Here is a 13,885-nt window from a genome sequence, read left to right as displayed (position 1 = left end):
CTGCTGACGTTGACGTTGACGGTGGAAGTGCGGCAAGGGAGTGTCTATCTGTTTCTTTCTTTTGATATACAAATAAAAATGTAGTAAAAAGTAATAATAACGCCTGTTTTTGTCATTGCCAACCATTATAGGGGCTTTAACCAAATATAATCTCTCGAAGAAATATTCAGCGATATGTTCAATCCCTTTAGCCAGATGCCAGACAATCTTGTGCAGACTGCTGCCAAATCTCCGACTAATCTGCGATTATTAGGTCCTTGAACGAACGGGAATGGATAAACCCAATCCCCTTCAAGGAGTTTCCATCACATTAAAAATGGGGATTTGAGTAATTTTAAATTCAAACAATAAATGATTAGTGGCTAGTCGAGGTTTGCGTAGTTTACATCCGCGGCTTATTACGGTGTGGCCAAAGAGTGCAGGGAAGGATTCAGTCCAAGTCTGGACTGTAAGTATTAGGATTAGCAACCAAATCGCATGATTAGGAATAGCGGTTCCATTCTGAAGTATTCAAGAAACACAGAAGATCAAGAGTGCTATGGTCTACCTCTGTCCCGTTCATGTCTGTACTTCCAACAACATTATCACGTCGTTACTACTCGATTGCCTATAAATCAAGGAACCGCACCCTTTAAAAAACCATACAAAAGCTGATCGAGTGTAACAAATGATTAAAAAATTGTGGGCACACTCATAGGCCGTACAACAATAAAAAAAATACCCCTATGATGTGTCCCTAGGGTTGCTTTTAGACGCATGCGTGTGCGCGACGTGCGATTTTTAAGCCTTCACTTTCACTTTTATTTCCGCTTTTTCCCCCTTTTTTTGGCCTACCAATCGTCTCTTTGTTGACAGCCCCTCGTTTTCACTCGAAATATTTGTACAAATTTGTCGTTTTTTTTATAAAAAAAAAATGTAGAGTTTTCCTCTTTGTTTAGCTTTGTGCGTTTTGTGTTTATTTGTATTCTTTCAGGAGGTCCGGTCCGGTAAGGGTTATGTACAGCGGTAGAATTTCTATCAGACGATGAAACTAGACACGTGTAGGATGATGAAGTTACAACACAACACATCTGCTGGGATAGTACTCGTACTCGTATATGAGTTAGAACAGCTTAATATGCTGGTCTATTATATATATATATTTTTTGAGAGCTCGACACAACAATAGAAAAATATATATAGGAACCTTACTCTATAGTCACCCAAGTAGTGTTAGCCTAGGTTAGTTTTTCAAGTTTGAGCCTTATCAACAAACTATACGCACTTTCATACGCACTACTGCCCCACTTATTTGCAAGCATATGGTCGCACAAGTGTGTGAAAGTCTCAGTCGTCAAATTGTTCTTCACTCTTCATTTCATATTTCACATCTCGTTTTTTTTTACTCTCGCCCGACACTAGTATACTTGACTTTGCGTCCATAGATAACCAGCAACGTCTTATCGCATACTGCCGGATCTTAATAAAATCATTTGAGCTAAGTTTCTTTGTCAATATCAAGCGAAAGGCAGCAAACATGTAGAAAAGTATTTCTGACTAATCCGCAAGCCTGGGAATTAGCTGACGATGTTCTCGAACGAGTCAGATCGGCTCAAAAATCAGAAATCCTTATCAATAAAGTCATTTTTGGGTGCTTGAATTTTGTTTAATGCTTTCTGCGAATTTTCGAGAGTTTTGCGAACAATTTTCGCTGAAACTGATTTTGTTCGTTGGTTGACAGAAACCATTCGAATTTTACGTAACATTATGCAGAGCAAGGATATTTATGTCCTATGTCCTAATATTAAACGACACGACAAAGAGTGCGTCAGTCTGAGCGTGACGTCGGGCTCTGCGTAACCACTGCAAATGGATTTGTTCCTATTGGCTATAAAAATGATCCGATCTGATCCAGATTCAGCAATCTGATAGATATGGTCATTATCTATGATTCTGCGCTTTTAGTTTTCTTAAATGTGCAATATTGTGGATGCAACAGATTTTCGTTCTTTGTGTGGGCGGAAGGGGGTGGAACGAAATTTTGAGATACACGTTTTATAGTAAGATCTAACAGGAGTGCGGATACCAAATTTGGTTACTCTAGCTTTAACAGTCTCTGAGATTTTTGAATATCCCCAGATTTTCGTCCTTTACGGGGGCGGAAGGGGGTGTGACGAAATTTTGAAACAAAGTCGTCTCGGTCCGATATATTAGGAGTGTGGATACCAAATTTGGTTGCTCTAGCTTTTGTAGTCTCTGAGATCTAGGCGCTAATGTTTTACTCTAAGCAAAGCCGCCTAAGCTACGTGTGTGTTAGAGAGAGACAGGGCGAGAAAAAATGAAATTGTTTTCTTGATGCTGGCTATAGTAATAATACGATCCAATTCAGATTCCGCAGTCCTAAAAATATGGTCATTCGCTACAATTCTACGTTTTTGGTTTTCTCATATCTTTAAAATTGTGGATGCCACAGTGAAAAGTTAGAAGAGTTTTTCTAATCAATTACCGAAAACTTTGGGTGACTGTAATTTAAATTATTTATTTGGCGGGGCGAAAAACTTGATACGCTCGATCTAATTCAAGGTTGGCGAACAACTATATTTTCTTCACAATTCAAATCTCTTACTCTAGCTAACCTACGGTGGCAAAGCGGGGCGAATTCGCCAAGAGCGAGAGAGCGAGCTTTTATTGCGCTCCCGCTTTGCCCTAGCCTAACTTACACTAGACTTCATAATTCAGATCAATAACTAATAATTGTGGCCATGGATGGAAGGTCACGCAACACCGGCCCCGTTGAACGCCTGCATCGGCTTCAACACATTGGGAGCGGCGCTAATTTGTGTATGGGCCGCCGAAAAACCGCTCCAGGGCTAGTCCTTATTTCGACGACCCTGACCATGCCGTCCTCTCCTGCGTGCGTGGCGATGACCCTCCCCACGAGCCACTCCTGAGGCGGCAGATTGTCCTCGGCCACGATGACGAGGTCTCCTTCCTCGAGGTTCGGTTGCTGCTGGTGCCATTTGCCCCGAATTTGCAGCCCCAGGATATATTCGCGGGACCATCGCTGCCAAAACGCTTGCCTGACTGACGAGACAAGTCGCCATCGCCGCAAGCAACTGAGACTCTCCTGGTCCGGAGTCCGCAGTGCTGGGGGGGCGATGAGCGACCCGCCTGTCAGCAGGTGCCCGGGTGTTAGTGCCTCGCCGTCGCTTGGATCTTGGCTGATGGCTCCCAGCGGCCTCGAGTTCTATATGGCCTCGATGCCGACGAGGACTGTGGCGAGCTCTTCGGCGGTTAGGAGCGCGCTGCCTACCGCCCGTAGGAGTAGGCTCTTGGCAGTTTTTACACCTGCCTCCCATAGCCCTCCCATGTGAGGAGCTCGCGGCGGTATGAACGTAAATTCGCATCCGTTCTTTGACGCGAAGTCGCGAATTGCGTCTCCTTGCTCCTTGAGCCTGATCCGCAGAGCGCTGAGATGGCGGCTCGCTCCGACGAAGTTCGTCCCGTTGTCGCAATGAACGACTTGGGGATATCCTCGGCGCCCGACGAACCTTTGAAAAGCCAACAAAAAACAATCAGTGGTTAGATCGGAAACTATTTCTAGGTGAACCGCCTTGGACGCAAAACAAACAAAAGCGCAAAGTATGAGTTGTATGGGGGCCTTCCGCGAACTTTCAATGTCGTGTGCACTGGTCCACAAAAATCAACGCCGCAAATTGAAAATGGGCGGAGAGCACGGAGTCGATCTGCGGTTAAATTCCCCATGAGTTGCGTCAGAAATCGAGGCTTGCATTTAAAACAGCGCATACACGATCGAACTGTCTGACGGCGGACCTCCTGAGCGTTCACTATCCACACGCTCTGTCGAAGGATGCTCACAAGTGCTCGTGGGCCGACATGAAAATTCGAATGGTGCAGATGACGAATATAGCTTCGCACGAATTGCGAGCGCTTAGTCAAAAGCAGAGGAAACTTGGCATCGTATGATATAGGAGCTTTGGCTAGTCGCCCCCCCACTCGCAACAACGAAAAGTTGCACCAAGTCCCTGTGTCTTCATGGATGAATGGGTTCAACCGCTGAAGACTAGGACCAATTGTAGATCCTTTCCTAACCTTTTCAATTTCTCCTTGATACTCGTGATGCTGGATGATTTCGGCAATTTTATAAAAAGCTTCATTGTATTCGGTCGGTGAGATAGTTTTTTCGAAATTTAGGCTTGGGTCTTTACATTTTCTTATAAAGCGGAACACATACACGAACACTCTAAGCAGTTTGAGGTGTGACAAGAATCCCTCGATGACATCTAACAGCTCCGAACTTCGCACAGCCGCGGTCAACCCGACCGCAGTCTTCCTCTTTTCCAGCTGAAGATCATCGGATTGTTCGAAATGAGCGTTCTTGGGCCAGTTTTCTTCTTCCTCTTTCAGAAATGATGGATCGTCCTTCGACGATGGATGAGACCGGATCCAATGGAGAGTTACCTCTGAATCCGACCAATAAACGACTCGTTCAATGGGCACGTTTAATAGGGGCTTGATTCTGTGACAGAGATCTGCGAGAAAGTGAGCGGCACATAACTCAAGCGTTGGGAGCGTTTTGGTCGTGAGCGGCGCTACTTTGGATTTCGAAGTCAACAATGATATTTTTAAACCTTCTGCAGTTCTGCTACGTATATAGACGCACGCTCCATACGCTCTCATGGAGGCGTCAGCAAAGGCATGTATTTGAACCGGTGACATCGGATCGGAATACACAAACCGAGATATGGATATGTCTTCCAATTGAGATAGTGTATTTTTCAACTTATTCCACGCTGTTTCCAAATGCAGCGGGATCGACTCATCCCAATCTAGTTTGTTAAGCCAAAGCTCCTGCAATAGGATCTTGCCTTTTATAACGATAGGACTTAATAAACCAAGGGGGTCAAACAACTTTGATGTCACCGATAGTATGTTCCGTTTTGTCGCTCGGAGACCCATAGCTGAATTGTCAATTTTGAACTTAAAGGCATCGTCAGTAGGTAACCATGAGATTCCTAACGCCTTTGTCGACTCTGAATCCGATATTGTTATGGGTTTGGCTGTGCTCTCAGATGCGGTGATCTCGGGTGAGTTTGAAAACCACTTAGTCAACTCAAACCCTGCGGTCTGAAGAACCTGAGAAACTTCGGACTTAATTGCCCTTAGCTCCTCTACGCATGCAGCACCAGTCAACAAGTCATCGACGTAAAAGTCGGACCCAATAACGTTAGCAGCTCTAGGGAATGAGAGCTTCGCAGACTCACTCAACCTTTTCAAACCGGATAGCTAAGAATGGGGCTGGTCCAGTCCCATAGGTTCCAGTGGTGGGCTTGTATAATCTCAAGGATTCAGAAGGGTCTCTTCTCCACACTATGAGCTGAAACTGCCGATCCGCTTCGTTCACCATCACTTGGCGATACATCTTTTTAACATCAGCAGTCAGGGCAAACCTGTGCAGACGGAAACGGAGCAGTGTCGAGTATAATTCCCCTTGAATGGTAGGTCCCACCATCAGAATATCATTTAAGGCCACCTGTGAGGACGTCTTGGACGAAGCATCGAACACGACTCGGAGCTTGGTAGACGTACTTTGTGGCCTCAGAACACACTGATGAGGGATTACGTAGTGTGGAGTAGAAGGAATCGTATTGTCAGTAGGAGACATATGACCTAAGGAGAGGTACTCTTCCATGAATTCCAAGTACATTTTCTTCAACTCAGGGTCACGATGCAATCGTCTTTCAAGCGACAAAAACCGCCGTTTCGCAACCGCAAAGGAGTTGCCTAAACAATTTGGATCTGATTTAAACGGGAGCCTTACTTCGAACCGACCTGATGATAGTACCTGAGTCGTCTTACGATAGTGTTCTTCACATAGCTTGTGCTCAGGTGTGGCAATTTTCTTGGTAGATGGCCTTTCTTCCAGTGACCAAAACTTTTTCAAGGTCATATCGATGGATACTAGCAACTCTTCACTGCAACTCAAACTGTTTGTAATTTGAGGAGCAAAACTCCTGGAAACATATTTTCCCGACACAACCCAACCAAGAAGGGTTTTCTGAAGAGTTGGAAAGTCAGGACCTTGTTTAATTTGACCAACAGCTAATAATTCAAAGAACGATTCTGCTCCAATTAACATATCTATTCTTTGTGGCTTGTAGAAATAAGGGTCTGCCAGTGGTAGGTTCTCTGGGATTCGCCAGTCAGTCACATTCACTGACTGGTCAGGGTGATAACCTGAAATTGATTTCAGGATCCAAAAATCAAAGGAGAACTCACTACCATTTATTCGCGACTTCACCACTGTGTGTATTTTATCCTTTACTTGAGAATTAGATTCACCAATTCCAAGCAAGTTAATACAGGACTCCTCTCTACGGATCTGTAAGCGATTAGCGAGGTCCTCGGTAATAAAATTTGTTTGTGATCCAGAGTCGAGCAGAGCTCTGGCCAGAATGTGTTCACCGCTCTTAGTTCGGACGCTTACGATCGACGTAGCCAGAATTACCCTGTCCAAAGCTGTCGCATGCAAAACATATGACGTGGAAGGTTGATTCTGATTTGATGGAGGAGAAGGACTCTATTGGGGTGGTGGCAACGCGAGACTATTAGCCGACACTGTGTATCGATGCAATAATGTATGATGTGAGCGGCTGCACACTCGACATTTATTGGCTTTGCATTTTACAACAGCGTGGCCTTTTCGCAGACAATTAATACATAGGGATGCCGACTTAGCAAACTCAAACCTTTGCATCACCGAGAGACGCGAAAATGAAGGGTAATTTGACACTACATGGTCTCCTGAATTGCAGTAGCTACAAGTTTGCTGAGTTCTACTGTTGGTGGAAGTGGAAGAACAAGCAAATAAACTGCGATTATGTTGCTTGCTTGGCATGACTTTGTCTTGCCTTGGCTTGGGCGATTCTTCAGCAGACAGATGCTGGTATCGACGATTCAAGACTTTCTCAAAGTCGGACCAAAGCGGCAACTTCTCATAAGTAAGCTGTTCATCCCACTTTTGTTTCGTCACTGGACTCTGTTTAAAACGAGATGAATGAGCATTGCATTCGAAATTTTTGTATCATCTCCGATCGACAGTAACGATCCGTAAATCGACGAAACAGTATCGATTAGAGTTCTTAGAGATGATGCAGATTGATGCGACATTCTCGGCAGATTGAACAATGTGGAAATATTATTCGTGAAAATCAAATAATCGTCATATACTCGTTTTAGGCCAGCCATGGCCTTTTCATAATTTGGCTCGGTGACTTGGAACGCCTTTATTGTTCCTAATGCTTCATCAGAGAGGCACGAAATCAAATGATTAACTTTTTCGATCACCGGTATGCTGTTGTCGCTATGGACTAGTCTTTCAAAAAGGCTAATGAAATTTTTGAATTCCAAGTGTTTACCACTAAATTTGGGTAATGCCAATTTCGGAAGTCTAGCATGAGTTGGGGCTGAAGAAGACACTGGCTTCGTCTCGCTTGCTGCATCAAAGGCGGCGATAAGCGACATTATCTTTCCTTTGGTGACAATTATCAGCTCTTCCAACTCGGCTGCATATGCATCATCACCTGTTATGTCCTCGATTTGCTCCTGCAAATGGTTAGCCTTTTCAATTGAAGCATTCAAACAATCTAATCTACATTGTAATTCCGGTAACTGCAAAGGAATCGACCCTTGATCTAATCGTTCCTCTAAGCGGCGAATGCTTTTTACTCGACTTTTGAGCTTAATCTTTAAGACTTCAAGAGTGGATTTACTTTTTTCTGCCATAATGTTTGTGTATGAAGATTTTACACAACAAACCACTATTATTTCTATTTATTTATTTATTATTATTATGTTTTTTTTTTTTTTTTTTTTTTTTTTGTATGTTTGAACGAGAACGATAATCGAAAACGAATTTGAATTGAATGTCGAGGCACGAGGTATCAAGAGAAAGAGTCGTTGCAAGTGACGGCCGAAAACAATATACCCGTTAGATACAGGGTAGCGCGTCACTTGGCAAGTAACAGCCGAAAACAATATACCCGTTAGATACAGGGTAGCGCGTCACTTGGCAAGTAACAGCCAAAAACAATATACCCGTTAGATACAGGGTAGCGCGTCACTTGGCGCACCGTTAAGCTCAAGAGCGGCAACGAAAATTCTCCCAACAAGCGAAAGCGAAAACGAAATAATGCACCGGTGCTGCTGCTTGTATGTATGTGTGGGTATTTTCTATACGCCGTGGCTTGGGTGAACGAACGAACAAACTTTGTGAGGTTCGAACGACAAGAAAGGTTCGAACGACAAGAAAGGTAGAACAAAATAAAAGGGAGGGTGGTGGGGGGGGGGGGGGGGGGGGGCGACAGTGATTGCAGTAAACGAAAGATGTATGTATGTACATATAACTGTTGCGTCCAAATAGCGGTTCACATATGTCTGTATGTGTCGATATGTATGTATTTATGTGTTTTTAGTTATATTTATGCAATTACTAATAAAATGCATGCAATCAAGCTCTACTATATGAAGGCGATGTGCAATGTTTTCAGCACAAGACACCTCAAAGAGAGATCTGAATGTCTTTCGCTCAGCCTTCAAATTTCTGCACAAATACCTCTGATTCCTCTTTTGAATCCAACTGCTACTTTCCTGTCTTTATCGCAGGGCATCCCTCGGCGGTAGCAGAATTTGCACAAAAATTATTGTTGTTACAAATTGATTGCCGATTGCACACACACACGACGCGGGCAACGAATATGTTTGCATATGTATACTGCAATTTCTTGTGTCACTGTCACTTATTGTTGTTGCCTATAATTCACTTTACAGTCCACCCGGGGGCGCCATGAAAAATTAGAAGAGTTTTTTTAATCAATTACCGAAAACTTTGGGTGGCTGTAATTTAAATTATTTATTTGGCGGGGCGAAAAACTTGATACGCTCGATCTAATTCAAGGTTGGCGAACAAATATATTTTCTTCACAATTCAAATCTCTTACTCTAGCTAACCTACGGTGGCAAAGCGGGGCGAATTCGCCAAGAGCGAGAGAGCGAGCTTTTATTGCGCTCCCGCTTTGCCCTAGCCTAACTTACACTAGACTTCATAATTCAGATCAATAACTAATAATTGTGGCCGTGGATGGAAGGTCACGCAACACACAGATTTTCGTCCTTTGTGGGGGCGGAAGTGGGCGGGGCGAAGTTTTGAAATATTTTTGTAGCAGTGACACATCACAGAAGTCTGGATCCAAAACATCGTTGCTCTAGCTCTTATAGTCTTTGAGCACTAGGCGCTGAAGGGGACGGACAGACGGACGGACGGACAGACGGACAGACGGACGGACGGACAGACGGACAGACGGACAGACAGACATGGCTCAATCGACTCGGCTATTGATGCTGATCAAGGATATATATACTTTATGGGGTCGGAAACGATTCCTTCTGGACGTTACACACATCCACTTTTACCACAAATCTAATATACCCCAATACTCATTTTGAGTATCGGGTATAAAAATGCAGTGTCATAAAATCGTGAAGGTTTTTTACACGTACGGCGTAAAGTTATTTTACTAAAAGTCAACATTTTTTTGGTGAACTGTAGAGCACATAAGCATGTGTGTCAGTACATAAGGACACCACGCTTTTGAGATTTTTAAATGTGTCTAGCTATCCCTGTCGCTCCAATTTGCATAGGAAAAATCAACAGTCGTCTGTCTCTTAGGTAAAAAGTATTCAACTTTACCTTTTCGGTCGTCGGATCGTTTTTCGCCGTCGTTTCACTGCTTGCTCCCTCCCTACTCTTGCTGTCTTGCGCTTGTGTGAGTGAGCGGGAGAGCGAAGCGAGCGTGTGTGTGCTCTGAGCGTGCGAGTGTATGCGTGAGGGAGGGCGAAGCCGAAACGGAGCAGAGCGTACTTATAGTTAGCGCACGCACCGAATTTGTATCATTCGTGATGGTTTGGTCGTGAGAGGAACAACAGAATTCCTCGATAAAGAAGAACACCCCATCAACTCATACACATACGCAAATTTGTTGCTTCAAAAAGGATTTCTCGGCAAAGGATACTTCCAGCTATATAAAACGTGTTCAGTCACTCTCAAATATCATTCCTCAGCGAAGACTCCTCACGGCAACATCTTAAGAATTTTTGTGTCTTAAAAATACAAACTAAAAACGGGCAACAAATCAAATACCTCAGAGCAAACACTACTGCAGAGAAAGTTAATAAAATAACTGGAATAAATTACAATCTACCTCATTTTGTATAATCGGCGAACTTATATAAACACAAAAAGAAACTTAACACTCTACCTCAAAGTACAAAAAGTGCGTGAAACAAAGAAGTTATCCTAGAATCATATCCTAGAAAAAGTGCAAAAAACTTTGCTCAAATGAAAATTGTGTGTTTACACTGTTTTAACTAAAAGTTATCAAGCGAATTTACAACTGGTTTTTTCTCAAATCAAGGCAAAAACGAGAAGCCCCCAACACCGCAACGAACACGGATTAATGGCTATATCAATGCTCCAGGACGCACAGACACGAAGTAAGTAAAAAATACATGCATTTCACTTAACGTTCAAAACTTTCACACAAGTCCGCTATAAGCTAGACCTGTATCAGAATGAAAGCTTGCTCTTTAACATAGCACAGTGATAACGACGTCTCGATGTGTTCATCTTAATGTTAAACGCCATTTTTACATACACACACGCACGTAAACACAGGCACACACACATCTAGAGTCTAGAGCAATTAAGTTTTGTTTACAAGTTTCGCCAGAAAGAAACCGGCACTCAACTCGTTACTGCAACGCCCCCACCAAAACAAAGGGCTGAGAGCACAAGACAAAGAGAAATACAGAGAGAAAGAGCATGAGCAACACTCTCACACATGAACATATGTGACGTTGGTTTGCTCTTAAGCAATTTCTCTCTTAGCAAGACAGCCTCGGCTCTTCTTCTGACTCTCCTTCTCCTCAGACGTATTTCATAAGTATAAGAAGGGTAAAGACATTTAGCTAACTTTTTTGTTTCCTTTTTTTTTGTTTTAGGCCTAGCTGCTGCTTTAGCGGGAATTAAAAGGGAGGAGGTCGCTGCAGACCGCTCCATGTCACTGTCGCCTCCCATGTCGGCCAACACGTCAGCCAGCAGCGCCGCGGCCATGTACCCGGGAATGGGTCTACAACAGGCGGCCGCTGCATCAGCCTTCGGCATGCTCTCACCCACCCAACTGATGGCTGCTAACCGCCAGGCGGCTGCTTTTATGGCCCAGCTTCCAATGAGTACATTGTCCAACACACTGTTTCCCCACAATCCGGCGGCTTTGTTTGGAGCTTGGGCTGCCCAGCAGTCGCAGATGCCACCCCAGGGCACGCATATGCATTCCCCGCCCGCCAGTCCGCACTCGCCCGTATCCACTACACCTTTGGGCAGTGGCAAGCATCCGTTGACCTCTCCCAGCAGTACACCACAGCACCGTGAGCCAGTGAAGAAGTCTCGCAAGTTATCGGTAAAGAAGGAGTTCCAGACGGAAATCACCATGAGCGTGAATGATCTCTATCACACACCGGGTGGACCCATTTCTCCCCCATCCAGCGGCAGCTCGCCCAATTCTACACACGAGGTGGGAAGCGTCGGTGCGGGAGTTACCGGCGTCGCATCCAAAGATCCCTCTCGCGACAAGAGCTTCACCTGCAAGATCTGCTATCGCAGCTTTGGATACAAGCACGTCCTGCAGAACCACGAACGTACGCACACCGGCGAGAAGCCTTTCGAATGCCCAGAGTGCCACAAGCGCTTCACCCGAGACCATCACCTGAAGACCCACATGCGTCTGCACACCGGAGAGAAGCCATATCATTGCTCCCACTGCGATCGCCAATTCGTGCAGGTGGCCAATCTTAGGCGTCACCTGCGCGTTCACACTGGGGAGCGTCCGAATACTTGCGAGATCTGCGACGGTAAATTCAGTGACTCCAATCAGCTGAAGTCCCATATGCTGGTCCACAATGGCGAGAAGCCCTTTGAGTGCGACCGGTGCCATATGAAATTCCGTCGGCGTCACCACCTGATGAATCACAAGTGTGGCATTCAGTCGCCACCCACTCCGGCCCTCTCACCAGCAATGAGTGGAGACTTTCCCATGGCAGTCACCTCTATGGCTCTGGAGCCATCAGCCAATAAATTTGCGGCTATGTGTGCAAGCTATGGGGGCTCTGACGAGTCGGTTGATCTCGAAAAGGGTTCTTTGGACGACGAGGCTCCATTGGATTTGTCTGAGGACGGCGCCAGTTCAGTAGATGGCCACTGCAGCAGTAGCATGGCCCGTCGAAAGGCCCAGGATATACGCCGTGTGTTTCGTCTACCTCCTCCCCAGATAATCCATGTCCGCAGTGAAATGCCCGAGCAAACCGAGCCTGAGGATCTCAGCATGCACTCGCCCCGCTCCACCGAATCACAAGAACAAAACGAGGATATTGATTTGGACGATTTGGATGATGCCGCTGTTCTATATATGCGCCAGCACTAAATCAGTCAAAGCCCAAATTGTACATAGCCTTTATCAGCCTTCATTTGATGAAGTTGACTGGCAACAATCCACACAAAATTTAAACAAAATGAAGTTTCAAAGTGGAGAGCAAACATCTTTTGCAACAGGAATTTAATGCTAAGTACAAGTAACTAAAGAAAATATAGATATTTTAGTGAAATAATTGCACAAAATTAAAACAAAAAAAAACAAACAAACACACATAATTTGTACAAAATTATCTAAAAATGCCATATGACATGCTTATCCCTGCCAAAACCCACCAAAATGAACCGAACATGTTGTGCCATTTTCAACACCTAACCTACTTTAAGTTACAAGTTTTAGATTATTTTCAACTCAGTCAAATTTGTAAATACCCAGCAAATGCAGCTGCCAATTGTAAATTATACAGCGCTCCAAAAATACAATTTTACTCTCGCTAAGAATATAAAATCTATCGAATGGTTAATAGACTATATTATTTTAATTTTAATATATTTTAAAGGATTCTTAAAGAAAGCAATGCCAATCAACATTAAATCAAAATTAACTTTAAGTTAACAATAAAAACAAAATTGTTTGTACGCTATTTGTTTTGTTTGCCATAAATATTTAATAACATTATTTAACTGATTAGTTCCTAATATTTTATTGCATGAATCTTGTTTTATTAAAGCCCAAAATATAATATTACTTTACATGTTCCTATTCAGAGTCATGTTTAGTTGAAATGTTGCTGAATGCAATGGAAAAATAAATTAATTCCAAAAATTATACAACATTTTATGTTACCTTCTTTTTGTTTTTCTTTCTTTATTTTTCGTTAAAAGGCAAACGGTATACGGCAATAAGTAACAGGCGAGAAAGCTGTTACACAATCTTCTTCCATATTAGAAATACCCTTGATTTTGATATTGTTTTAGCTCTTGAGAGGCATTTAAGACAAAACAAAATAAAATGTTCGCAAGGCATCTTTGAAATACACATAGCTCAATGAATAAACTTTAGCTGTAAACTGTTAAAATGTAATCTAACATATTTCAAATGTGAAAATAAACAGTTTCTAATCGTAAGTCTTGAACCAAGTAAACAGGAAAAAATGCTATAACCAAATACCTCCAATACCTCTTTGTATCAAAATTGTTGTGAGCTAATACGGTATATACATACATACAACAATTTGGCAATAGTACAATTCAACTGAATTTATATACAAACATTAGACAAAAATATCGAAATGGAAACCCAAAGTTATACATTAAGTAATTTTGATGCATATTTTATATAGATACGGGCCTATTAATAAAACGATTTTCGAGCTCAAATAGTGAGCGCCCTTCGAATCC

The 13,885-nt window shown here is 43.3% G+C and overlaps 1 protein-coding gene across 1 annotated transcript; it reads left to right on the top strand.

Annotated features, from left to right (window-relative positions):
• The first annotated feature begins 9,954 nt into the window (after positions 1-9,954).
• On the top strand, positions 9,955-13,114 carry LOC117193454 (protein krueppel-like). Its single transcript, XM_033398210.1, has 2 exons — positions 9,955-10,551; positions 11,059-13,114. The coding sequence occupies exons 1-2, from the start codon at positions 10,515-10,517 to the stop codon at positions 12,534-12,536; spliced, it is 1,515 nt and encodes a 504-aa protein (XP_033254101.1). The 5' UTR covers positions 9,955-10,514; the 3' UTR covers positions 12,537-13,114.
• The last annotated feature ends 771 nt before the right edge of the window (positions 13,115-13,885 follow it).

Source organism: Drosophila miranda, assembly GCF_003369915.1.
Source record: "Drosophila miranda strain MSH22 chromosome Y unlocalized genomic scaffold, D.miranda_PacBio2.1 Contig_Y2_pilon, whole genome shotgun sequence".
In the NCBI taxonomy this organism is placed as follows: domain Eukaryota; kingdom Metazoa; phylum Arthropoda; class Insecta; order Diptera; family Drosophilidae; genus Drosophila; species Drosophila miranda.
This window is presented reverse-complemented; position numbering and strand designations above follow the sequence as displayed.

Bases quoted from the DNA above. Each gene is read 5' to 3' on its own strand.
- LOC117193454 (XM_033398210.1), top strand. From the start codon at position 10,515: ATGGCTATATCAATGCTCCAGGACGCACAGACACGAA. The intron at 10,552-11,058 runs GTAAGTAAAAAA...TTTTTGTTTTAG, and splicing joins CCAGGACGCACAGACACGAA to GCCTAGCTGCTGCTTTAGCG.